The sequence below is a fragment of the Gigantopelta aegis genome, chromosome 6 (genome assembly GCF_016097555.1).
Source record: "Gigantopelta aegis isolate Gae_Host chromosome 6, Gae_host_genome, whole genome shotgun sequence".
In the NCBI taxonomy this organism is placed as follows: domain Eukaryota; kingdom Metazoa; phylum Mollusca; class Gastropoda; order Neomphalida; family Peltospiridae; genus Gigantopelta; species Gigantopelta aegis.
Genome location: NC_054704.1, coordinates 92,821,572 through 92,847,661, shown reverse-complemented (window position 1 = coordinate 92,847,661; position 26,090 = coordinate 92,821,572). Strand labels below are relative to the sequence as shown.

The 26,090-nt window shown below is 38.7% G+C and overlaps 1 protein-coding gene and 1 long non-coding RNA gene across 3 annotated transcripts; one reads left to right on the top strand and one right to left on the bottom strand.

Annotated features, from left to right (window-relative positions):
* Window positions 1-278: 278 nt before the first annotated feature.
* On the top strand, window positions 279-17,221 carry LOC121375837. Of its 2 annotated transcripts, XR_005958360.1 has the most exons (8): window positions 279-358; window positions 1,278-1,339; window positions 4,322-4,412; window positions 5,252-5,321; window positions 7,541-10,036; window positions 11,235-11,382; window positions 13,713-13,809; window positions 16,924-17,221. XR_005958360.1 is itself a non-coding variant. In XM_041503506.1 (4 exons), the coding sequence occupies exons 2-4, from the start codon at window positions 11,295-11,297 to the stop codon at window positions 17,096-17,098; spliced, it is 360 nt and encodes a 119-aa protein (XP_041359440.1). In that variant the 5' UTR covers window positions 9,405-10,036; window positions 11,235-11,294; the 3' UTR covers window positions 17,099-17,221. The 2 variants fall into 2 exon arrangements, 1 of the variants encoding a protein (XP_041359440.1); XM_041503506.1 differs by lacking the exons at window positions 279-358; window positions 1,278-1,339; window positions 4,322-4,412; window positions 5,252-5,321 and having other exon boundaries at window positions 9,405-10,036.
* Window positions 17,222-23,723: 6,502 nt separating this feature from the next.
* On the bottom strand, window positions 23,724-25,564 carry LOC121375177. Its single transcript, XR_005958281.1, has 3 exons — window positions 25,377-25,564; window positions 24,214-24,319; window positions 23,724-23,814 (listed from the first exon to the last, which is right to left on the bottom strand). It is a non-coding gene; the product is annotated as an uncharacterized LOC121375177 (long non-coding RNA).
* Between the last annotated feature and the right edge of the window lie 526 nt (window positions 25,565-26,090).

Here is a 26,090-nt window from a genome sequence, read left to right as displayed (position 1 = left end):
TTTAAGTTTTAATTTCTATTAGCACCTATACAGTAGCAAATTCTGCCCACTCGCAATAAATGTGGCTTAAAATTAACTGTTCGCAAAAATGGACGATATCAAGTTGGACACCACGCAACATCTAAAAATAAAGAAAATTTGTGAATTCTGTATGAAGGATCCCACCCGTTGGAACAGACGGTGAATACCATATGCGAAAAAAACGGGGGGTGCAGCTTGATGAGACGGGGAGGGTGGAGGCGAGGGAAAGGCCATGAATATATTAGTATTTATATTGGCGAATAGATACGAAGCTCTTCGATTAAAAACATGACGTCATCACATTGTCATAATGTTGCGTTCGCTAAATACTCTGCAGGTTTGTAATATCAAATGTAATAATTACTATATGATTATTTCGAATAACCCAAATGATCCAAAAATATATTATTGACTAAAATACCCAATGTATAGAACATGTAGATCGTAATTAACAGAACCTTGTAAGTTCTGTAATTATTGCTAATATTAACTTAAATTTGGAACTGCATAGTTACAACTAAAATGACTATTTATTGACACAATATATTGGTATTGCATATCAGTACATATAAAATAAATAAATCTATTATACATTATCGTCTGAAGATAGTTCATTGTTATTCTGAAAAATCGTCAAATGTTCACGTCACCGTGTAATTATTTCTAGCATTACCTCTGTGCAGATAGAACTACATGTATGTAACTTTGTAGCTGCAAAAAAAGAAAAAAAGTGTGGGTTCTTCCTGTTTATATCATAACGAATGTAAAGAACATTTTCTGTCAGGGTAGATAACTAACTACCGGTTGTAATGTTTGCCCAATTAATTCACTATTATCATATAGCCATTCCCCACACCTTAATTACAATTTTGGCAATTGTACATTCTTATTAGAGTTCCCCTACTTATTTTGAAGAGTATAGTATGTATAATATTCGAGATTCTCCAAAACGCGTACACTTTTATTTGTTTTCTTATTTGTTATTGTATTTTCTATAAAATAAATGTGAAAAGTGATTGAAGACAGAAGTTTGCTTTTGTGTTGTTATTGGGTTGTTGTTGGGAGGAGGGTGGAGGGTGGGTTTGGGTGTTGCGGGGGGTATTTGGGGTTTTGGGTTTATTTGGGGTGGATACTGTTGCTATTGCTGTTGCTGTTGTTGTTGTTGTTATTATTATTATTGTTATTTTTGTTGTTTTAACTGTTGTTGTTTTTAACCATTTCATAAAAGAATACATTTATTTTAATTTAATTTATAGAATGACCATGAACACCGTTGTACAGGGGATAAAAAACAAAATCAAAGATGCTACTGAATCTGGTAGGTAGATTATATACATAGTGTACTGTACGAGGCGCGGATCCAGAGGTGGGTGTTGGACGGTGCGCAAAAATCATCCCGTTTAGCAAATGAATGCAATGGCTTTATTTGCATTTAAGGTGTGTGTGTGTGGGGGGGGGGGGGGGGGGGGGTGAAATGAGTACCTAAGTCGGCTTGGTATTTGGTGGTGGTGGTGGTGTGTGTGTGTGTGTGTGTGTGTGTATTGCCATATATATAATATATTTTAATGTATTTTTGAATAATTATAGATGACCTTTTTATACTTTGCAACCTTCCACGAATCCTGCAGACGCCCTTTATAAACGAATGACCCTCCTCCACCGCCACCTCCCCCCCCCCCCACACACACACCCGTGAAAAATCCTGAATCCGCCCGTATGCTCAAATCGCTTTCTCATTTACAATTACAGATCATTCGACAATTACGTAATGCAAAATCAACGTCGTGTGCATTTGTTTTGTTGCGTACGCGCAGATGAACCAACATTTTATCACAACAAACACTGTCACATTGATCATCTATGGCAGGACTTGTGATATTAACTGTACCTCGAACTTCTGACCCAGCCGGATGTTATTTGGTTTAGTACTACCAGGAGGCATATGACCAAATGTACTGAAGATACACTAGCTTATAAACGTTGTAGTTGTGTTTGTATGCAGTAATACTCCATATAATTACACTGAACTCCATTGAAAACGCACCAGTTAGACTTGTAGTTGTAAAAAGGGTCTGGATAGAAATAATTAAACACTTAATTGATTTAACATAACTAGATGATAGGCAAACAATAACCCTCCAAAATGTATAAAAGAGTTAGCGTTATTGTGTGTTACGTTCATTCATTTCAACTTATTTTCGTGCTTATATCCAATTAAGATTCAAGCACGCTGTCCTGGGTACACACCTCAGCTATCTGGGCTGTCTGTCCAGGACAGTGGGTTAGTTGTTAGTTGGTTAATAGTAAGACAGAAAAGGGTGTAGTGACCTTACACCTACCCACTGAACCCGTAAGAACTCGCTCTGGGTTGGAGCCGGTACCGGACTGCGAACCCTGTACCTATCAGCCTGTAGTCCGATGGCTTAACCACTGCGCCACCCATGCCGGTTGTGTTTTACAGCATATTTCACACATGTGATAGCAATAACAACTGGAGATTTGGTCATGCGTTTTCACTGGAGTTCAGAATACACACACACACACACACACACACACACATACACACACACATACATACATACATATATACATACATATATATATATATATATATATATATATATATATATATATATATATATATATTACATGACGGCAAGGCGAGGTTGGACTTAGTCACTATAAAACAAGTATATATGTAACCAGGGATAGTTTGGTATGATTTATCACAATTATCATGTATTATAGTACGATTACACTATTATCAATGCACCATATCAATATCTGTATATTAATAAACATATATTTTACCTTTATTACAGGCTTTACATTTTAATTATTTAAACGTAACAGATAAAAACCAACCTCCACTGAAGAGATTCGAATCACGGACACTCAGTATGTTTATTGGACTTAGTATGAGAGTCCTAGCTTTCAACCAACTAAGCCAATAGGGAAACTTCCACTAGCTACTGTCAGTAGGAGCACTTTATACCGACACTACTACATACCCCCCCCCCCCCCCCCCCCCCCCCCCCCCACACACACACACTGGCAGTTGAACTGTTACGGGTCCTGACGGGTTATAATTGTATTCTTGTGTTAAGATCAAACCCAGTCACTACATCGGCTACAAATGAAATTGATAAAAAATCAATATCCACTGAGTTAATTCGAACCAAGGATTCTCAGTATGAAAGTCCAGCGCTCTACTGAGGAAGGAAAAAAGAAATGGTTTATTTAACGACGCACTCAACACATATTATTTATGGTTATGGCGTCGAACATATGGTTAATGACCACACAGATATTGAGGGACGAAGCCCGCTGTCGCCACTTCATGAGTTACTCGTTTCAATTAGCAGCAAGGGATCTTTTATATGCACCATCCCATAGACAGGATAGCACATACCACGGCCTTTGATATACCAGTCGTGGTGCACTGGCTGAAGCGAGACTAGCAACTCGGGTAATAGGGAAATTCCCACTAGTTAGATACTAGGAGGCTCTTTATTCCATCACTACATATGTTTAAACGTTTAAAGGGACATACCCTAGTTTTTTAACACTAAGGCATATTGTTTACTATTAGAGCCGTTTTTTTTATAACTGAAAACATACTTTACTTAGATTTTATTGTTTAGATTATTAATTTCCGCACATTCGAAGTGTTTTTGGTCATCCTGGTGACAAAATGCATTTATCATATTTTTGAAAACGCACGTGCGTCTGAGAAGTAACAGTTATGGAGTCGAGTTTTAGTTTGTTTTTCGAGGGTATTTCACCATGTCAAATGAAATGAAATGAAATGTTTTATTTAACGACGCACTCAACACATTTTATTTACGGTTATATGGCGTCGGACATATGGCATAGGACCACACATATATTGAGAGAGGAAACCCGCTGTCGCCACTTCAGGGGCTACTCTTTTCGATTAGCAGCCAGGGATCTTTTATATGTACCATCCTACAGACAGGATAACACATACCACGGCCTTTGATATATCAGTCGTTGTGCACTGGCTGGAACGAGAAATAGCTCAATGGGCCCACCGACGGGGATCGATCCTAGATTGACCGGGCATCAAGCGAGCGCTTTACCACTGGGCTACATCCCGCCCTTTCACCATGTTAAAGCCACAGTTGTAACCGTATCCAAATATGTTACAGGTTTGTAGATTAACTAAACTTAGTGTTAAGTTTCACGGGTTGAAACTAGGGTATGTCTCTTTAATGTACATATAACGCCTGGTGGCAAGACTGTTTTCATTGCTTTGCTCTTTTTTTTAAACGTACAGGCTGGGCACATCACAGCTATCTGCTATTATTCATTATAGCATTATCTGGACTGTCAATTGTGTTTATCCAGCAAGTGGTCTTTTGTTGTATGTAAGTAACCAGTGTGATCTATCGTTCTCAAAATATATTTCTTTATTATTTGCTTAGTGTGAATAAGAAATGTATAATTATGTCATACAAGTATTTGTTTTTTGGGTTTTTTTCGGGGTTTTTTTTTTTCTTTTTAATTAAGCTTTTTTTTTTTAAATATACGTGTTCGTGAACCCGACCTAACCTTGAAACTTTAGTGTGGGCACTTTTGAGGGTCCCGTCTGAATTTGAAGTAGATTTGTGTTTACCCATATTTAAGATCAGTTAGTTTATCAAACTGGACCCCCATCCTCCACCAAGTTCAAAAACATAAAGCTGTGGATAGTTAGCAGACAATCGTGCCAGGGATAAATGGTTAAATGAATATTTTAAGTAAGAAACTGTAGCATACAATCAGAGGTAACATACAGATTTTTTAGAGAACTGAGTACCTTTTTAATTTGAAAAGAAAATGCAACGGTATGATGCAGGTACTTTGTTCTCCGTTTGTTGTTGTTGTTGTTGCTTTTGTTGTTTTGTTATGTGTGTGGGTTTGGTTGATTTTGTTGGGTTTTTTGTTGTTGTTGTGTGGGTTTGGGTTTTTTTTGGTGGGGGGTTGTGAGGCTGTTTGGGGTGTTAGGGGTTTTTTTGGGGGGTGGAGGGTATTTTTTTTTATATAATTTTTTTAACATATGAAGCATGTCAACATCTGTTTTAAAACAGTACACCTTGAAGCACATACTGTACTGTTTGGGGTGTGTGTGGAGAGACATTAATGGCGAAGTTGCGTCAACGATTTGCATAATATAATATTTACTACGTCTATTGACTATGTATTTATTTGTGCGTGTTATTTACAGCCTCTGGCGAAACAAAAGGAAGTACAAAAAGGCGAAGAAGCGATATCTCACGACACAAACGAACGAAAAGGTAACTCCGTGAGGAATAAAGTTTGTTTTGTTTAACGACACCACTAGAGCACATTGATTTATTTATCCTCGGCTATTGGATGTCAAACATTTGGTAATTTTGACAATAGTCTGAGCTGGAGGAAATCCGCTACATTTTTTCTATTAGTAACAAGGGATCTTTTATATGCATCATCCCACGGACAGGATAGCACATACCACGGTCTTTGATATGTCAGTCGTGGTGCACTGGCTGGAACGAGAAATAGCTCAATGGGTCCACCAAACCGATTGCACATCAAGAGAATGCTTTACCACTGGGTTACGTCCCGCCCCTTGACTTACAGAGACATTCACTCTAACCCATTCACTATCTAGGGACTGGTGTTTTTTTCTTTGTTTGTCTGGGATTTTTTTGTGTGTGTTTTTTGTTGTGGTTTTTTGTTTGTTTTTTCGTATGCCAGTCGTGGTGTAATAGCTGGAACGAGAAATAGCACCGGGGATCGATGCCAGACCGTCCGTGCATCAAGCCCCTACTCAGTTGAAAGTGTTCTCCGGGCCAGCACTGTTTACAGTTACACTCTCCTCTTTTCATCTTGTAATATTCTTTACTAATGCAAAATGTGAACCTAACTAACTACACATCTAAATGGTCATAGGAGCCGGGGAGAGAAAGCCCCCCCCCCCCCCCCCCCCCCCCCCCCCCCCCCCCCCCGACACACACACACTCGAGAACGAAAATGCCCAGGGTTTGTTTTTGGTTAGGTTCTTTGTTCTATTCGATATAAATAAAGGTAAAAATATATCTTGTGCCCCCCCCCCCCACACACACACACACATACGCACACGACACAATGACCCCCTCACTAGAGATATTATTTGCATGGAAGTGTCATAATACAATTTTCAAGACATCTAATAATTTTACAAATGTGGATTATAATGATGCTGATAATGTTACACTCCTAACATGACAATATATGGGATCTATGAAATCACGAAGCAAGAATATGTTTTTGTAATTACTTATTTAATTAAGATGAAATACGTCCCTCGTACACTGAAATAGTAATAAATACCATTAAAGGGACAAACCCTAGTTTATAAACACTAAGGCATATTTTTCGCCTAGATCCTAGTTTCAACCCGTAAAAATTAACACTAAGTTTGGTTAATTTACAAACCTGTAACAAATTTGGATATAACAGAGTGAAACAAGAGTCTGTGAGGTTGAAATACCCTTTAAAATAGACTAAAACGCGACTCCGTAATCATTACTTTTCAGACGTACATGCGTTTTTAATAATATGAAAAATGCATTTTGTGGTATTAGAAACACCAGGATGACCAGAAACACTTCGGTTGTACGGAAATGGATAATCTAAACAATAAAATATAAGTAATGTTTGACTTCAGTGATCATAAACGGCTCTAATAGTAAAAAATATGCCTTAGTGTTTAAAAACTAGTGTCTGTTCTTTTAATGCTAAGGTGTCAGATGTTTTAATCACCAAAATTCCATGACCGTTTGACCCCGTGATGTAATTATTAAAGGTATATTGTCACAGACCACTGACCTATTTAATGGTCTAACAAAGTATTACCTGAACAAATATAATTTGATTTGTCCCAAAATGTATTTTATTCAATCATCTTCATAACCACCATACTCCATTTATTAATGATATTTAAAAAAAAAAAAATTGAATTAAGGCAATGGTCCATAATTCAAAAACTAAAATTGCCGAGAGGGATGACATGGATTTCACTCCATCATGGTTCAGTTAAGGTGATGCGATAGCTAGATTTGGTTTCCAACAATTAATGTGATTTTTATTTATTATCCATTTTTAGAGAAATAAGGTCCTTAAATCTGTGACAGTATGCCTTTAAGCCAATTTGTAAATATCATATGCATCAGTTTGTAGAGGGGGCATAAGATCAACCTTTTGAGTGGTAATTTACGAGACTATTTTGATTGGTTGCAAAGTTATGCGACATATTGTTTTCCCTACCCAACAATATTTGAAAAACAAAATTGTCCTCGTCTCATTATGTTTATGGAGTGGTATACACACACAAAAACCCCACTCTTTACAAAAGTTTATCACATTAATTTATTAACTACAGGGCTATTTGTTTTTTGGGGAGGTTTTGGGGGGGTTTTGGTGTGGGGGTTATGGGGGTTTTTTTTAATGAGTTTTTGTTAGCCCAGGTGATACCAGTTCCGTTACATTTCAGGGTCAGGCCACAAGAGATGAAAAGCGGCCAGGAAAGTCCAAAAGGAAATCAAGCTCAGACGACGCTTTTGTGGGATCATCAGCACAAGCACCGTCCCCACCCCCTCCTGCTGCATCGTCGCCGGCCCCAGTGTCTGCGCCGCCGTCAGTCCCAGTGTCTGCGCCGTCTCCAGTCCCAATCTCTGCACCACCACCGGTGGCAGTGTCTGCACCAGCATCAATGATGGGTGTTCCTTCTTTCCCTGTTCAGCCAGAACCAGCAGTTACCAGATCAGCTCCAGGACCTCAGCCTATTTCTCCCGACGATGCCATAAAAGCCGCTGTCATGAAGAGACGGCAAATGATAGACTCGAATAATTCACGCAAATTCATACATTCATGGCCGGATTGTAATTATTCATGCACGGATTGCAGTAATTCGCATCCGGATTGTAATTATTCACGGCCGGATTGTAATAATTCGCGTCCGCAGTGCAATTATTCAAAGCCGGATTGTAATAATTCGCGTCCGGATTGCAATTATTCACGGCCGGATTGTAATAATTCGCGTCCGGAGTGTAATTATTTACGGCCGGGTTGTAATAATTCGTGTCCGGGGTGCAATTATTCACGGCCGGATTGTAATAATTCACGTCCGCAGTGCAGTTATTCACTTCCGGATTGTAAAAATTCGCGTCCGCAGTGCAATTATTCACTGCCGGATTGTAAAAATTCGCGTCCGGAGTGTAATTATTCACGGCCGGATTGTAATAATTTTCGCCCAAAATGTACCAATTCATTTCCGGATTTTAAAAGGTCACGCCCGGAATATAATATTTCACGGCCCGGTTGTACTAACTCATGCCCGGAGTTTAATCACTCATGTTCGGATTGTAATTGTTCACGTTCAGACTGTGATAGTTCACGCCTGGACTGTAACCGTCCCTGTCCTAACTGCGACTGTTCAAATCCAGATGTCAGTGATTCACCTAAGAACTATCACAATTCATGTTCACAGTGTAATGACTCGCGTTCACACAGTAATTATTTACGTTCGGGCTATCGTAATGTACGCTCAAGTTGTAATCGTTCGTATCCCGGTTGTAATAACTCGCGTGTGGACCGTGATAATTCATGTCCGGTCTGTAACCATACTCAGCCGGACTGTAACCAGTCTCGTCAGAACTATAACCATTGTCGTCAAGATAGTAATCATTCTCAAAAGGATTACAATCATTCTCCTCAGGACTGTAACCATTCTCGTCAGGATTATAACCATTCTCGTCAGGATTATAACTGTTCTTGGCAGGAAAACAACCATGCACCTCAGGATAGAAACCATCCACGTCATGACAATAATCATTATAATCAGGATTGTAACCATTATCATCAGGATTGTAACCATTCTCGTAAGGACTGTAACCATCATCGTAAGGATTGTAACTATCCTCATCAGGATTGTAACCATACTCGCCAGGATGGTAATTATTCTTATCAGGATTGTAACCATACTCGTCAGGCTTGTAACCATCCTCATCAGGATTATAACCTTTCACGTCAGGATTGTAACCACTGTCGTCAGGAGAGTAACCATCCTCGTCAGGAGAGTAACCATCTTCGTCAGGAGAGTAACCATCCTCGTCAGGAGAGTAACCATTGTCGTCAGGAGAGTAACCATTGTCGTCAGGAGAGTAACCATCCTCGTCAGGAGATTAACCATCTTCGTCAGGATAGTAACCATCCTCGTCAGGAGAGTAATCATCTTCGTCAGGACAGTAACCATCCTCGTCAGCAGAGTAATCATTGTCGTCAGGACAATAACCATTGTCGTCAGGAGAGTAACCATCCTCGTCAGGAGATTAACAGTTCGTCAGGATAGTAACCATCCTCGTCAGGAGAGTAATCATCTTCGTCAGGACAGTAACCATCCTCGTCAGCAGAGTAATCATTGTCGTCAGGACAATAACCATTGTCGTCAGGACAGTAACCACCCTCATCAGGACCGTAACCATTCACGACATGGCAGTAACCAATCTCGTCCAGTCTCGTATGGCCTCCCCCACTCTATCTGCAGTTCAATGTACCTTCATAACAGTTGAACTTGCAGGAAAATAACCATAGAAACTGAATGAATCGTGTAAACACAAAAAGCCATAGACGCAGATTTGATGCAGGTGTGGAGGTGGATGCCCACCCCACATCACTTTCAAAGAAGGGAATTCCCGCGAGCTTTCAGTCTGATATACTAGCATATGTAATTCCTAAGCAAGGGTATTACCTGTTTTGTGGTTGCGTCATTCACATTCAGATCACTTCTTCTGTTAAACGTTTCCAAGAGTGGAACTAAACAGTGCACATTTAGCATCTCTACGAAGGGCCACAATGACAGGTCAACCACATGCATTGCAAGTTAGTGTCAGGATTGGCAGCTGCGCTAGATGTGCAGTAGCAAGCAGACATAGGTCCAGATGACAACCAGGTTCTTATAACTCCCTTAAGACAAGCTAAGGAACCATGCGTAAGTGGGAACTATTTGTTTATTCTTAAGAGGTAGCCACCTTGGTATTTAACTTCCCTAACAATTATATATGAATACACACACACACACACACACACACACACACACACACATACACATACACACGCATATATACACACACAGACACACACACACATACACACAAACGCACACACAAACACACACACACAGACACACAAAACACACACACAAACACACACACACACATAGACATACACACATACATACACACCCACAGAGACACACACAGACATACACACACACACATTCACACACAGAGATACATACACACAGACACACACAGAGAGACACACACACACACACACACATACATACACACACGCATACACACACACACACACACACACACACACACACACACACACATACACACACACATACATACACACATAAATATATATATATTGGCTTACATGATCTAATACTGGTTGTCGGTAATCCTGTAACTACTTCCATTGATTTTGAGGTCAGCATGTTTGTACCCTTTATCACCTTCAATTTTGGTACAATCTAAATCCCTCAGGGGTACACGTGTTACTGAGAAGATACAGCCGTGCATATCTAGAAATCATGTAGTAATGCCTGTAACTTCATCGATCTTTTATTTTATGAAATGTCATTACCATCTATCATTAGAAGGATTTTTATAGACGGTATTTTAATAAATCAGTACTTTACGCTAGAGAGGGCATATCCTTTATACTTCCCTTCCAACCCACGCAAGGAAACGAGATCTCGACATCCTATACAGATATACATCTGTGGACCAATTTTTATGAAATATAATTTTATTAAAACATTCATATTAACAAAAGGAAAAATATAACACACATAAACATACAAACAAAACCACACATAAACTCTCTCTCTCTCTCTCTCTCTCTCTCTCTCTCTCTCTCTCTCTCTCTCTCTCTCTCTCTCTCTCTCTCTCTCTCTCTCTCTCTCTCTCTCTCTCTCTCTCTCTCTCTGAAACGGGGAAGTGAAAACATTGTATATGCGTGTAATGTGAATTTGAAGGACTAAACAGTTCGATATTAATTGATTTCTGTGGAGGACTGTTGACAAAGCGAGTAGGATCGAGTAACGGCTGTCGTCATCCAATCAATATGCGATGTGTATGGACAAAATGAGCGACATATGTTTATATGTATTTCAGAACTAAATGTCAAGATGTATCGATGTCAATAAGTGTTTCATGATTTCACTCGAGTGATACATGTATCAAGGGATGAAGTCTATTTTAATCGTCTTGGTGCTGACAATTTTTAGCGTTTCAATTACTGCCAGATTTACTTACATCGTAGGTAAGAAATCTTCATTAATTCCTAGACAGAGATTCTAAGTACGCTCGCACGTGGCCCTTCCCCTTTCCTTAATTTAATGCTCTCAAAAGGCATACAACATTTCCATCCTCACAATCTCTCTCTCTCTCTCTCTCTCTCTCTCTCTCTCTCTCTCTCTCTCTCTCTCTCTCTCTCTCTCTCTGTGTGTGTATCTCTAGTTTCTATTGCTCTCTCTCTCTCTCTCTCTCTCTCTCTCTCTCTCTCTCTCTCTCTCTCTCTCTCTCTCTCTCTCTCTCTCTCTCTCTCTCTTTGTGTGTCTGTATCTCTATATGTATCCCTATTTCATTATCTCTCTCTCTCTCTCTCTCTCTCTCTCGCTCTCTCTCTCTCTCTCTCTGTGTGTGTGTCTGTATCTCTATATGTATCCCTATTTCATTATCTCTCTCTCTCTCTCTCTCTCTCTCTCTCTCTCTCTCTCTCTCTCTCTCTCTCTCTCTCTCTCTCTCTCTCTCTCTCTCTCTCTCTCTCTCTCTCTCTCTCTCTCTCTCTCTCTCTCTCTCTCTCTCTCTCTATCTGTGTATGTCTCTCATTCACATACCAAATGGTCGGATCCAATAAGAATTGAATTTTCATTACGTCAATACAGGTTCATTTGTAAACATTACGTATTAATGTCTTTGCCTGGTTTCAAACACAAATGTATATTTTAAGTCTTAAATCATTGATTGGACTTTGTTCATACAGGATTGTACCAAAATTGTCGATTACCCTATGGAAAGAAATATAAATACAAGAGGGAATAAAACGAAAATAGTCTATTACTACTTTGCAATTCCGCTTGTTTTTCATCTTCATAAATCAAGGCTAATATTCGTTCCTCGTATTCAGCCTTGATACATGTAGTCAAGATTACTGATATCCACTACTAGCGCCCTCTATTGGAAGAAAATTTGTAACACCGATTATGTCCCTTACACGATGACATCGCTGACCAATCACAGCATCGGTAACATGTGACAATCTTGAAAGCAATATCAAAAATTGGCCTCAGATTACAGTTATCTTCCCATTTGGTTGTCGAAAATCCGGAAGTTTCACCGCGCAAGTAGTCTGCTGTTTGACTGTGATTATTTCATGGCAGACAGCTATGAAGTGGCAACTGTTTGACTGAAGTGACAGGGGATAGCATGTAGTTTGTAAACATGTGTAACTTGCTGACATTGAAGACTTGTTTGTGGTAATTCCGGCCCATGCAAAAGTAGTGCTTTTTGTGTAAAATGGGTGTACTCCGGCCTGGTTTAGAGGGTGTGTCTGTTTAAACCAATATGCTGGGAGAAAGAGCTGGACAACAGGGGTTGTCCTTTTCAGGGTATGTGTCCCCCATGCAGGCAAAGGTACATACAAAAATTCACGGGCCTGCTGATATTAATAAAAATGTTATAGCCACTAAGGCTATATAGAAACATATAGCGAAATTAATTGTGGTCTGAGGCCAATTAACTGCCGGACGCTGACGCTGCCATCTTTGTTTACAATAACAAGGGAATCTATAAGGAGCGTTGCGATTCGTTGCAATCAGATCTCATCGCATCCAATGCAATTTAAGCATTTTGTGGCACGATTTCTTGACGACATGTATCAAGGCTGAATACGAGGAACGAATATTAGCCTTGATTTATAAAGATGCTTGTTTTTGTAACTGTAACGAACTATTTGCTTGGATCTTTTTGTTGTTTATTATAAGGAATAAGTTTATTATATCTAGTTTATACTTATAAAACAGCGCGCACTATCACATCCCCATACACTCAATGTGCACAAATTAATATTGATATATTCAAAAGTGCAGTAGTTTACGTCATGGCCTTAGCATATAGTCGGCTGGATCGGGGGTGGGGTGTTGGTCGAATATGAACCTAGCGGACCTTTTTGTCTGTATCTTCTATGGACACCTATGTGAATTACCCGTATTGTTAAACATATTTTGGTACAGTCATCGATTGGCGCACTACAACCTTACAGGAACGTCAACCAAATGAGTTGAGTGACATAAATTAAGATTGATTATAGGTAATAAATTAAGATATTAAACTCGCTACCATTTCCTATTATATATATAATTATGTTTATGTCCCGGGACATAAACATAATATGAAATGGAGCGGGGGTCGAAATCTGAATGACCACACAAAAACACACACACACACACACTACCCCCACCCCACCCCCACCCCCAGCCTACGCCCTTGTCCATTTCAAAACTATCCTTTCCTCTGGGTCTGAATCAAGCTGTTATTTCATATAAAAGTTTTTCGTTTTCGTTGAACACGTTGTTGGTGTCTTTGATTCAGGTGAATGCCCAGGCGGCGTGGAGCCGGGGTCGGAGTGGTTTGAGCAGACGCCGTGTCGCAGATGTCGCTGTGTGGAAAACGCCTATGAGTGCGACGAGTAAGGCGCAACGTCCGTTAGGTTGTACTATACCAAATAAAATATCACAGGCAAAAATGTTAACGTTTGGGGTTATATGCAATATATCAACCAACCTATGACCCATAAATATCAGTGCTACAACCTCAAAGTATTAATTGAAGAAATCGTACCTTTTATGGCTCATTTTTGATATAGCCGGATATTTTTTTAACATTCCTAGTTTCGTAAAAAATTGTAGTACTTCTTTTTACAGATACTCCATAAATGTTTCAAGCACAAGGCTATTTGACACAGTGGTACTAGATGAAATAAAATTGCATACCTTTTTTGCCCAAATGAAATTAAATGTTTTGACAACACTCTCACATTTATCACTAATGGCAGGGCTTGTGGTATTAACTGTTGTTTCAAAAGTCAGGTGCACCTCGAACTTTGACTCAGCCGGATGTTATTTGGTTTAGTACTACCATTATCAACTGTCCATAATCCGTACACATGCCTATACGTATACGTAATCTGTAACAATATATGCAAATAGGTGGAGTAGATTCCGTGCGTACTCTATGTATACATATTAAAGGCATACTGTCACGGATTTAAGGACCTTATTTCTGTAAAAATGGATAATAATAAAATATTACATTAATTGTTGGAAACCAAATCTAGCTATTGCATAACCTTAACTGAACCATGATGGAGTGAAATCCATGTCAACCCTCTCGGCAATTTATTTTTTAGAAAATATCATTAATAAATGGAGTATGGTGATTATGAAGATGGTTGAATAAAGTACATTTAGGTACAAATCAAATTATATTTGTTCAGGTAATACTTTGTTAGACCATTAAATAGGTCAGTGTTCTGTGACAATATGCTTTTAATTATTATTACTATTATTAGCAGCAGCTGTAGTAGTAGTAGTAGTGGTAGTGGTGGTAGTGGTAGTGGTAGTAGTAGTAGGAGTAGTAATAGTAGTAGTAGCTATTGATATAGTTTTTCTAAAAATAAGAAATTAGTGATGAAACACAGAATCCAAGTTGTACTGATTCCGTATAATAAATGTAATCGGTGTTTTGGACAAAGACCTACTTACCTAGTGCTGGATGCGAGCTTCTTTAGATCCTGGGGGGTAATGATGCAGCCTCTCTAGACCCTGGGGGTAGTGATGTGAGCCTCTCTAGATCCTGGGGGTAGTGATGTAGCCTCTCTAGATCCTGGGGGTAGTGATGTGAGCCTCTCTAGATCCTGGGGTAGTGATGTGAGCCTCTCTAGATCCTGGGGTAGTGATGTGAGCCTCTCTAGATCCTGGGGTAGTGATGTGAGCCTCTCTAGATCCTGGGGTAGTGATGTGAGCCTCTCTAGATCCTGGGGGTAGTGATGTGAGCCTCTCTAGATTCTGGGGTAATGATGTGAGCCTCTCTAGATCCTGGGGGTAGTGATGTGAGCCTCTTTAGATCCTGGAGGTAGTGATGTAGCCTCTCTAGATCCTGGAAGTAGTGATGTAGCCTCTCTAGACCCTTGGGGTAGTGATGTAAGCCTCTCTAGATCCTGGGGTAGTGATGTGAGCCTCTCTAGACCCTGGGGGTAGTGATGTGAGCCTCTTTAGATCCTGGAGGTAGTGATGTAGCCTCTTTAGATCCTGGAGGTAATGATGTAGCCTCTCTAGATCCTGGAGGTAGTGATGTAGCCTCTCTAGATCCTGGGGAGGGGTAGTGATGTAGCCTCTCTAGATCCTGGGGAGGGGTAGTGATGTAACCTCTCTAGATCCTGTGGGTAGTGATGTAGCCTCTTTAGATCCAGGGTGTAGTGATGTAGCCTCTTTAGATTCTGGGGGTAGTGATGTAGCCTCTCTAGATCCTGGGGGTTGTGATGTAGCCTCTTTAGATCCTGGGGTTAGTGATGTAGCCTCTCTAGATACTGGGGGTAGTGATGTAGCCTCTCTAGATACTGGGGTAGTGATGTAGCCTCTCTAGATACTGGGGGTAGTGATGTAGCCTCTTTAGATCCTGGGTGTAGTGATGTAGCCTCTTTAGATTCTGGGGGTAGTGATGTAGCCTCTCTAGATCCTGGGGGTTGTGATGTGAGCCTCTTTAGATTCTGGGGGGTAGTGATATAGCCTCTTTAGATCCTGGGGGGTCGTGATGTAACCTCTCTAGATACTGGGGGTTGTGATGTGAGCCTCTCTAGATTCTGGGGGTAGTGATGTAGTCTCTCTAGATCCTGGGGGTTGTGATGTGAGCCTCTTTAGATTCTGGGGGTAGTAATATAGCCTCTGTAGATCCTGGGGGTAGTGATGTAACCTCTTTAGATTCTGGAGGTAGTGATGTAGCCTCTCTAGACCCTCTGTGTAGTGATGTGAGCTTCTTTAGATTCTGGGGGTAGTGGTGTAGCCTCTCTGTAGAGCATGGGGGTAGTGGTGTAGCCTCTCTAGATCCGGGGGTAGCGATGTACGTGCTTCTGAACCCGATTATCCGCAGGCTGTATGTTAATTAACCACATCAATTCGGACGTGACTCACGCACGACAATTAACCTACACTGGGAGCATGAAAGGTTCAAGAAAGAGTTTTCCTTATTAATTACTGGGTGTACTACATGTAGTTATTATGGTAATAGTAATAGTAGTAGTAGTATTTATTATTATTTTTATATATGTATTTACATTTGTTTTAGACTTCATATACCAATAGATATGTTTGTCGTACGTGTGTGTCTGTTTGGGTGCGTGCATAATATTTTGTCAATAACTTTATTTCAGAACAGTCTGAAATTTTACATACACGTTGTTTAATTAACTACTAATGCTGTCTAACAGTGGTAATTACAACACTTGCGTTAAACACTGTTAACCTACATAATAACTTGTCGAAAAATAATATCAACAAACAATGAAACATAAACACAGATAGTATGTCTCTGGTGCCATCTTTTATGCATACCGCTCTTTTGAGCCCATGATATTTAGATCAGAAAATATTTCATCTGCTTGAAAAACATTCTACCATATAATTATGAAAGAATAAAATAATAATAATAATAATAACAATTTTTATTACAAAATAATTTATTATATCAATAATTTTATAATATATAAATAGCTAAAAATACTAATATATAATTTTTTTAATTTCAGCTGTGAAAACGATACTCCATTGTTTCTACAGGACAACTGCTACCTCGTGAAAAAGAAGGCCGATAACTCTGCAAAATATCCAAAGTGTTGCCAAACCCATACCTCCATTTGCAAAGGTGACAGCAACTTTGACCAGATTGCCTTTGAAACCTTTATTGGTACCTTACAACTGTGAAAATATCTTAAACTGGATGAAGTTTGATTAATTTGTTGACCGCCAGGGTATATATATATATATTCTGGAGAATTGTGTCACATTTGTTGAAGCAATGAATTAAACTCCCACATATTTGTTAAACAAAACTTGACTGTTTTCTTGAATCTTCAAATACCATATAGTATTACACTGACTTGTATTACGCAGCAGGCACCTGTCATATACGAGCCCACTGTTTGTTTCTCTATTGTTCATTGTATATGCAAATCACATACACAGCAATGTGATTTAACCGTCCAAGACATTTTGAGGATTTTTCACGTCTTGGTTTCTCAAAAACTGACGTCTCACAGTCTCTCTGTACACACACACACAGAGAGAGAGAGAGAGAGAGAGAGAGAGAGAGAGAGAGAGAGAGAGAGAGAGAGAGAGAGAGAGAGAGAGAGAGAGAGAGAGAGAGAGAGAGAGAGAGAGAGAGAGAGACACACACACAGACAGACAGAGGCAGACAGAAAGAGACAGACAGACACAGAGAGAGAGAGAGAGAGAGAGAGACGAATACATTCAAACATGTACACATGCACATACTTTTTCACATATTATGTATGCACTATCGCACTTATTATACCCCAAATAGTTATTGCAGAGTTCGACAAATCCGCTAGCCCGACGCCCGTGGCTAGTGGTTTTTAAGTTCGGGCTAGTGAGAAACGCCCCCTCTCCTTATCGCTCGATCGTGTTTTTTTTGTCTGTTTTTTTTCTCGGCTGAAATTTCGTTTAATAAATTTGATTGTGACGTTTGTCATAGAATAATATCAACAACACCATCAGTATATAATAATAATCCACTTCAGTTTCAATTCAATTCATTTATTAACCTTGAACATTTACAATTCATCAGTTATACATACAAATACATACACAACAATGACACAATGGAAGGTGTTGACATGAAAAGGACATGAAGAATATAAATGCTTTTGTATAGAACTCTGTATATAGACTATTTAACTATTGATTCTTGTCTTTTAAACATTTTGAACAGATATTTCCCTAATTTACATAAATCATTTACATTGTTAGTTGTTAGTAATTCTATCAATTTAAACATAGATGGGTGGATTCTATAATATTTCTTGATATATAAAATTCTATAATCACTGAAAAAGGGACTAATAGAATCTATCACCGTTGTAAGGTATAGATAAGGCAATTCCAACCCGAGGGACAAAAACATTTTGTCCCGAGGGTTGGAATTGCCTTATCTATACCTCACAACGGTGATTGATTCTTTTTCTTGCCTGACACGGGGATTCTATAATACCCGTAACTGAATAAAACACGATTGTCCAAATATCTCTCCTAACTGTATATCTATTAGATCTCTCTGTAACAGGCGGTATATACCCGCTTTGGCTCATCTAGGTATGATCAGAGATACGATCTTATATAAAGTATATATTATTATAGCACGTTTAGTTCACTAGAAAACACAACAAAAACACAATACACTTTGGAATCTGTATTAACCTACGCTGACAAATGTACAGCCGCAGTAGTTAATTAATAACAACAATAATAACAACCCAAAACTGATCACTTAATTAGTTAATCTCTAGGTGTCTAGTTTACACAATATGCTAAACACTTCACCGTGACACAACACCCACACGTGTGGTAATTGAGAACCGCTTTCAGGGGAACTTAATTAATAAAGGAATTACAGCTCTATTCCTAACTGGTTAATTTTTAATTAACCCTAACTATTCATTCAGTAACCCTGTAACACAGAATTAATACTGGTACCTATCACGATAAAGACAATAACCTACAGTTTACCTAGGTCTTCTAGGATGACTGGCTAAGCTTTATATTACCAAATACTCGTATAATTGTAGAACAAAAAGTCTACGATTTACTTCGTCAGATGACCGAAGACACTGTCTAAAGAATATTGGTATAATACAGTATTAAAATATTTAAAAGTCACATCAATCACATCAAGGTTATACAACAGAGCAGAAATAAAATATTTACCAAAGTCCAACCGGACTAACGTTCCCCCTGGACGCCTTCCTATTTCGTTCTCCCCGATATCTAAAAAAAAAACTAGCTATTTATTATAAAATCAGAAATCGCCTGGGGGTACAAGGCGGTCCTCCCCCTATCAAGTGATATATCCCCAACTCCCAGAGACGCATATTTCTCTTTGATCGCCAGACTTACTGACGCCATCGTCGCCAAATCACGGTTGTAAAAACCGCACTCGCAGTGGTATTACGTAACTACTGGCCACATGGCTCCGCACCTGGGGCCCTATTTTCGAAGCCATCTTAGCGCTACGAAATCGTAAAACCGTCGTAGGTTGTGACGTCACTACAGCGCACGCCATAGTGACGTCATAGCTTACGATGATTTCACGATTTCGTAGGCTAAGATAGCTTCGAAAATATGGGCCCTGGGCTGGGTGTGTATTAGACGACCATCGCGCAGAAGTATTACGTAACAAGTTGCCCACCTAGCTAAGTGCATTTGGAACTGCACACGGCCTTCTAAAACAATTAATATCGCCACAGGCGAAAAGAGATTAAGAGCATGTACCGTCACATTGCCCATTTAATTACAGTAAAAAAAAAAAAACATTAATTGTTTAAGCTACGTACGGTTTGTTTATTGTTGAACGATTCGTAAACATTTCACCTACGAACAATGACTCATTTAATCATACGCTGAAAAATATAGTCCAACTTATGCAACGACATAAAAATGCAACAATTTAACAATAAATATAAAGTTGAAAATATTAATTTGTTTAAATATTTTTAAACCAATGATACAACGTGAAATGGCAAACAGAATTTTTAAAACCATGAGTTATGACGTCACGCGTATGTAGAAATCGTCTAGCCCTCGGGTCAGACAGATTTATCTAGCCCTAGGGTCAGACAGATTTTTCTAGCACCGTGCAAAAGCTGGATAACCCTGTCCAGTGGGCAAGAAAACATAATATCACATGAAACTCGTCCTCAATTTCACCTATTTTACACAAGACACACAATCGTTTAGATCTACTTATGTTATAATAGCGACCAACTTCGATAGCTAAACTATGTGATGATAATCTTATCTTTGTAATGCATTTTTTATATAGACTTGGAATAGGTTTCATCAGGTAATTTTGTAAAATAAGCTCTTTTACTAAATATTTATACAAATATGAACATTTGATAGACGTGTCCAGGAGCCCATTAAGATCTTGATTACACTGGTCCATAATTCTCTCTTTTATTAATGACAAATTAAAATTATAGTTTAATGCTTCTTGGTTACACCACAGTTCATAAAAACCTAATGAACACAGTATTTGCCTTATTTGTCTTGCCCAGTTATTACCTGTATTACATTTTGACCTAAGTTCCACATATGCAGAGTATAAGATACAATTCTTTGTGTTCATTTTATCATACGGTACTCACCATCGACGTCCCAAACTGCATTCACCTAACGACAAAACACGAATACGATATTTACGGAAATACTATTCTACATTTTTCAACTACAAATAACGTGAAACAAAATAAATTGCAATCAAGTAACGTAAAAACTCAACAATGTGGACGTAAAACAAATCCATTCTAATAAATAAAAGTGAAACACCCTCTGGTAAAGAGGAAAGGGTTCGACGTTTCTAACTGCGTTCAGGCGCATGCGTTTGCAAAAAGTATCGTACTGCGCATGTGCGGTTCGTCATTTTCAATTTTTAAGGCAACTACATGAAAAAATATATGTTTCTTAATTATGTACAGTTGCCGAACACTTAATTTATAAAAAAAATTAAAGGAAAAATTCAATTTATCAAGCGTTCAAGCCCGGTCCGCGTTTTATCAACACACATCGCTCACACTTGATGTCAATACTGATAGGCATTACGTTCATACCTGCGAATAGTTTGTAAAATATAATTGTTTTAATGAATTGATTCTAAATTAACACAGTTTATATACTCAAAATTATTTACAACTGTTATGAATGGATTATGAATACTATTCACTACAACAGAGGCACAAAAATGTAGCATATCTTTTGGAGATCGAATATAATAATTGAAAACAAATTCTAACAACAGGGGTCTTAAAAATCGTAAAAATTCAATTCTTTGGCCTTGTTGATCTGGTACGTGTGAGGTCATGTGACACGCACCGAAAGTTAATTCATCTTTCTCCATTTTAAGTCAATTTCTACGAGTCATGTGGTCCCGATATCGGTAAATTTAAGGAATAAATAAAAACGACTTAGTAAAATTAATGGTTTTAGGGGTTTGTAAAGTTTTGTATTTAGATACTGACTTATCTCAACTTTATTGTTTATAAAAATGTTCCTGAACTGTGAAGAAAAACCTCATAAATGAACGACATGCCGATGACAACAAATCGGATGTTGATTGCGCGAACCGTGCACGAGAAAACTAAGTGGACGGAATTTGAAGTATAACGCAGTTAGGGACGTTGACGATACTTGAACTAGGTCTGCAAAGTGCTGTAACATGCTATCTCTACATCGTCACAGTTACAGCATGCATTGTTTACCTTTCCCTTTCAAGTTTCTGGCACAGGAAATAAAGTCTAATGACATACGTGTTTTGATTGGTTGGACACATCACGTGGTAGTTAATCGCGCACATAATTATGTTTGCCGCCCTCTGTTCTGTTCTGTTCTGTTCCTGGCGACATGAATAGTAGGCTCTAAATGTATAACCCACTACCAAATACACTGAACCATCTATTACCGTGTGTCACACTGTCGTAACCTCATTTAAATTTAATTATTTTGATAGTGTGTTTAGATACCAACCATGAGTTTAATCAATTATTTTTCCCTGGGGGAGGGCAAAAGCGAAAACGGGACAATGACGATGGATGACACTTGACAAAAGACCAAACGTACAACACGACAAAACTGAAAGTTACAACATAATTTAAGTGTTTGTTTTATTTTACTGTTATACTTGTAAATGTGTAATCTTACAAAAATTAGATAAAAATCCAGTTATAATTGATCTAGAATTTGGGCTAGTGCTTTACCTTTGTGGGCTAATTGTTTTCACAAACCCGATTCAGTACGGACTTTTCAAAATATTTGTCATACTCTGTAAGTTATTGAGAATATGGAGTGTGCTTATTTGGAAGTCAACCGATTAATTAATGAACTGAGCACGTATATCGCAAAGTCGACGTTTACGAATTCCTCAGCAGGTGCGTGGTTTCGTCCGGGGATTCCTGAATGTGCTTCTTTCTGAACTTGCAGCACAGACATATGTAGAGCGCGTTCGTCTTGTTATACAGGAAACAGTTGAACAGGCCCTGCATTGGATTCAGTACCGCCTAAACAGAAAAATAATCTTCAATCACAAATCTCGATTATATATACTTTGCAGGGTTGTACCGTGTCTTTAAATAACGTGGAAGGGATAGGGGGACCTTAATCTTACCATATTACTCTCTGAGACAATAATACACACACACACACACACACACACACACACACACACACACACACACACACACATACAGATGAATCCTGTTGGCTCGAAATCCGTCTGTGCTCCAGAAAGTGTTTGATCCATCTGGTAGTTCGACCTAACCATGTAAGTGTAACTCGGGACTTTTTTGGTTCGATCGTTGCAGTGTATTCGACCCTTCTTAGTTCGACCCAACAAGATTCTACTGTGTGTGTGCGTGTGTGTGTGTGTGTACTCGATCCATCCCCCGACGTGTGTGTGTGTATATATATATATATATATATATATATATATATATATATATATATATATATATATATATTAAAGAACGTCGGGTGATGGATCGAAAATACACAAGTCATGGTACACAAAAAGGGATCTTTACCAAAGTAAAATAGGCAGTTGTTAATAAATAGTATTTCTCAAGGGGAGCTGGCTAACTCCACCTCTTATTACGGCCATGGTTTGTACATTATTACTGATTATTACTGTTGAGAATTTGCGTTTTAAAGGTACGTTATAAATGTACCCTTGAGTGTGGGGATGGAAGTAATAGATAAGGGGATAGACAGCTCCCATAATCAACTTTAGTGAGGTTAGTTGGGTTTATAGAATGTATTGCCTTCCAGGATGGGCTATAGGTTGCACACCAATATTCACTTTTGCACACATTTCAATTCAACTCCTGTTAGAATAAAGTCTGTGAAAATACTACAATACAGAGAAAATCAAATGATTGCTATATGTTTAGAAAGTACAGTCACTTGGTAACTACCATGCACAAATCAATATTTATGTTTATGACTATGTATATGACGTATATAATCCCACTATGTTACTGTCTGATGACCCTGGGTGAAATAAAGATCTGGGCCCCCTTCCACGAAGCAATCTTAGCGCTAAGATCACCTTAAGTGCATAAGGTAGTTAAGCAGTCAATATGATCTTAGCGCTAAGATCACCTTAAGTGCATAAGGTAGTTAAGCAGTCAATATGATCTTAGCGCTAAGATCACCTTAAGTGCATAAGGTAGTTAAGCAGTCAATATGATCTTAGCGCTAAGATCGGTTCATGGCACGGCGCCCTGGTCTATTCTGGTGTATCACTAACCTCAATGACCCAGAGCGGAAAGAAGAGTTTGTACTTGTTGTTAGAATTCCTACACTTCACCAGTGTGATCAGATCCATGATGCTGTCAACAATGTTTGGTGTCCATCTGAAACACAACCAAATGATGAATTCGACGAGTTTTACACACATGTACGCACGCACACACAAGCACGTATAAACGCGCGTGTGTCTGTATGTGTTGGAGGCAAGTTTCTTAAGGTTTTTTTTTTAATTAATGTATTTTTTAGGCCTTTTTGTGTTTGTTCTGGGGGTTTTTTGTTGTTATTTTGTGTGTGTCTGTGCGTGTGTACCATCTCGTGTTTGTGCGTGTCTGCATGAAGGTTTGTATGTTTTGTGTCGTGATTTTTGGTTATTGTTGTTGTTGCACGTTTTAAGATTGTAGGTAGTGTCTTTTTGTGCTAATTGGCAGGATGCATCAATTCGTATAGCATTATGCTACCTGTTTTGATTGTTGTTTTTGTAACAATATTTGTGTTTTACTTACATAATGGCAAAAACGACAACGATTATGGAGAACTTGAACGTGATCGTTTTAACTATGTCTCTCTCTATGCGAGTAACCGAACCCGTCAGTTGCAGTGTCTTCTTTACTGCAATGCAAATATACGGAAGAGAAACAAAATAACGACCAAAACAAACAAATGTTACAAACAAAGAAGAAAGGAAAGAAGTAAGGGAGGGAAGAAATAATAAAAACAAAATAACGACCAAAACAAACAAATGTTACAAACAAAGAAGAAAGGAAAGAAGTAAGGGAGGGAAGAAATAATAAAAACAAAATAACGACCAAAACAAACAAATGTTACAAACAAAGAAGAAAGGAAAGAAGTAAGGGAGGGAAGAAATAATAAAAACAAAATAACGACCAAAACAAACAAATGTTACAAACAAAGAAGAAAGGAAAGAAGTAAGGGAGGGAAGAAATAATAAAAACAAAATAACGACCAAAACAAACAAATGTTACAAACAAAGAAGAAAGGAAAGAAGTAAGGGAGGGAAGAAATAATAAAAACAAAATAACGACCAAAACAAACAAATGTTACAAACAAAGAAGGAAGGAAAGAAGTAAGGGAGGGAAGAATTAATAAAAAGAACCACTGACTAGTTGTTTTCGTATGTCAGGCATGAAATTGCGTTTACAGACAGGACAGCACATACCACGGCTTTTAATAAATCAGTCGTGGTACACTAGTTGGGACGGGAGAAAACCCAATCAGAGAATGGGTCTACTGAGGTGGTTCTAAGTCAAGTCGTTTTCGCAACATGACAGTCATTCGCACGTGCGTGAAATTGTGCAAGTGTGTGTGGGGGGGGGGGGGGGGGGGGGGGGGGTGCTGGATCTGTCCTGTGCCGAGCGAAGCATTCAGGGGAGGATTTCGAGTCATTAAACCACGGAAAATATATAGACCCAAAAAATAAAAAATAAAATTGCTTGGATGCTTGGAACGGGGGTTTTGAACACTACTCCAATCCCAGTATACGCGCCAGGACAGTTGATAGAGTACAAGGCGCTGTCTCCTCTAGCGATTATCACTGTTACTTGACTGATATTATCAAATATTTCACTGTTGTATAAGAGCTATACCTAGCGGGGGTGGGTGGGGTGCAAGAGGGTATCGTTTGTTGGCTAACTTTAGGCCTACTAACCGAGTTTGCGTGCTCTCCAGTAAATGATGGGATTTACCAACAAAACAAAAATGATTGGACAGTAATTAAAACTATATCTCCAAATCAGCCTTTTTTCACCAGCACACCTGTAACAAAACAAAACAGATATTTGTAACTACACAACACGTTGTTTTATACATATAGAAAATGAAATACCTAGTTTAGTTACTTTTTTTATGAAATTTCCTACATAGATAAGAAAGTACATGCTGTGAATCATGCATTACAACCTGTCCATCAACTGGAGAAATTGAAACCTTTATGGCTCATTTGTTAGTCCCCTTCCGGAGGGGAGTATAGGTTTCATCTCCGTCCTTCTGTCTGTCCGTCCGTTTGTCCCACATGTAGTTTTCCGGATGCTTTATTTACAATGCCTTCAGATATTGAGATGACATTTTGTGTATAGCTTTATCATGTACTGTTACAGATCAAGTTTGACTTTCATGGCAATTGAACCATTTTTGACGGAGTTATGACCCTTGAACTTAGGAGAAAGAAAGAAATGTTTTATTTAACGACGCACTCAACACATTTTACTTTCTGTTATATGGTGTCAGACATATGGTTAAGGACCACACAAATATTGAGAGAGAAACCCGCTGTCACAACTTCATGGGCTACTCTTTTCAATTAGCAGCAAGGGATCTTTTATATGCACCATCCCATAGACGGGATAGTACATACCACGGCCTT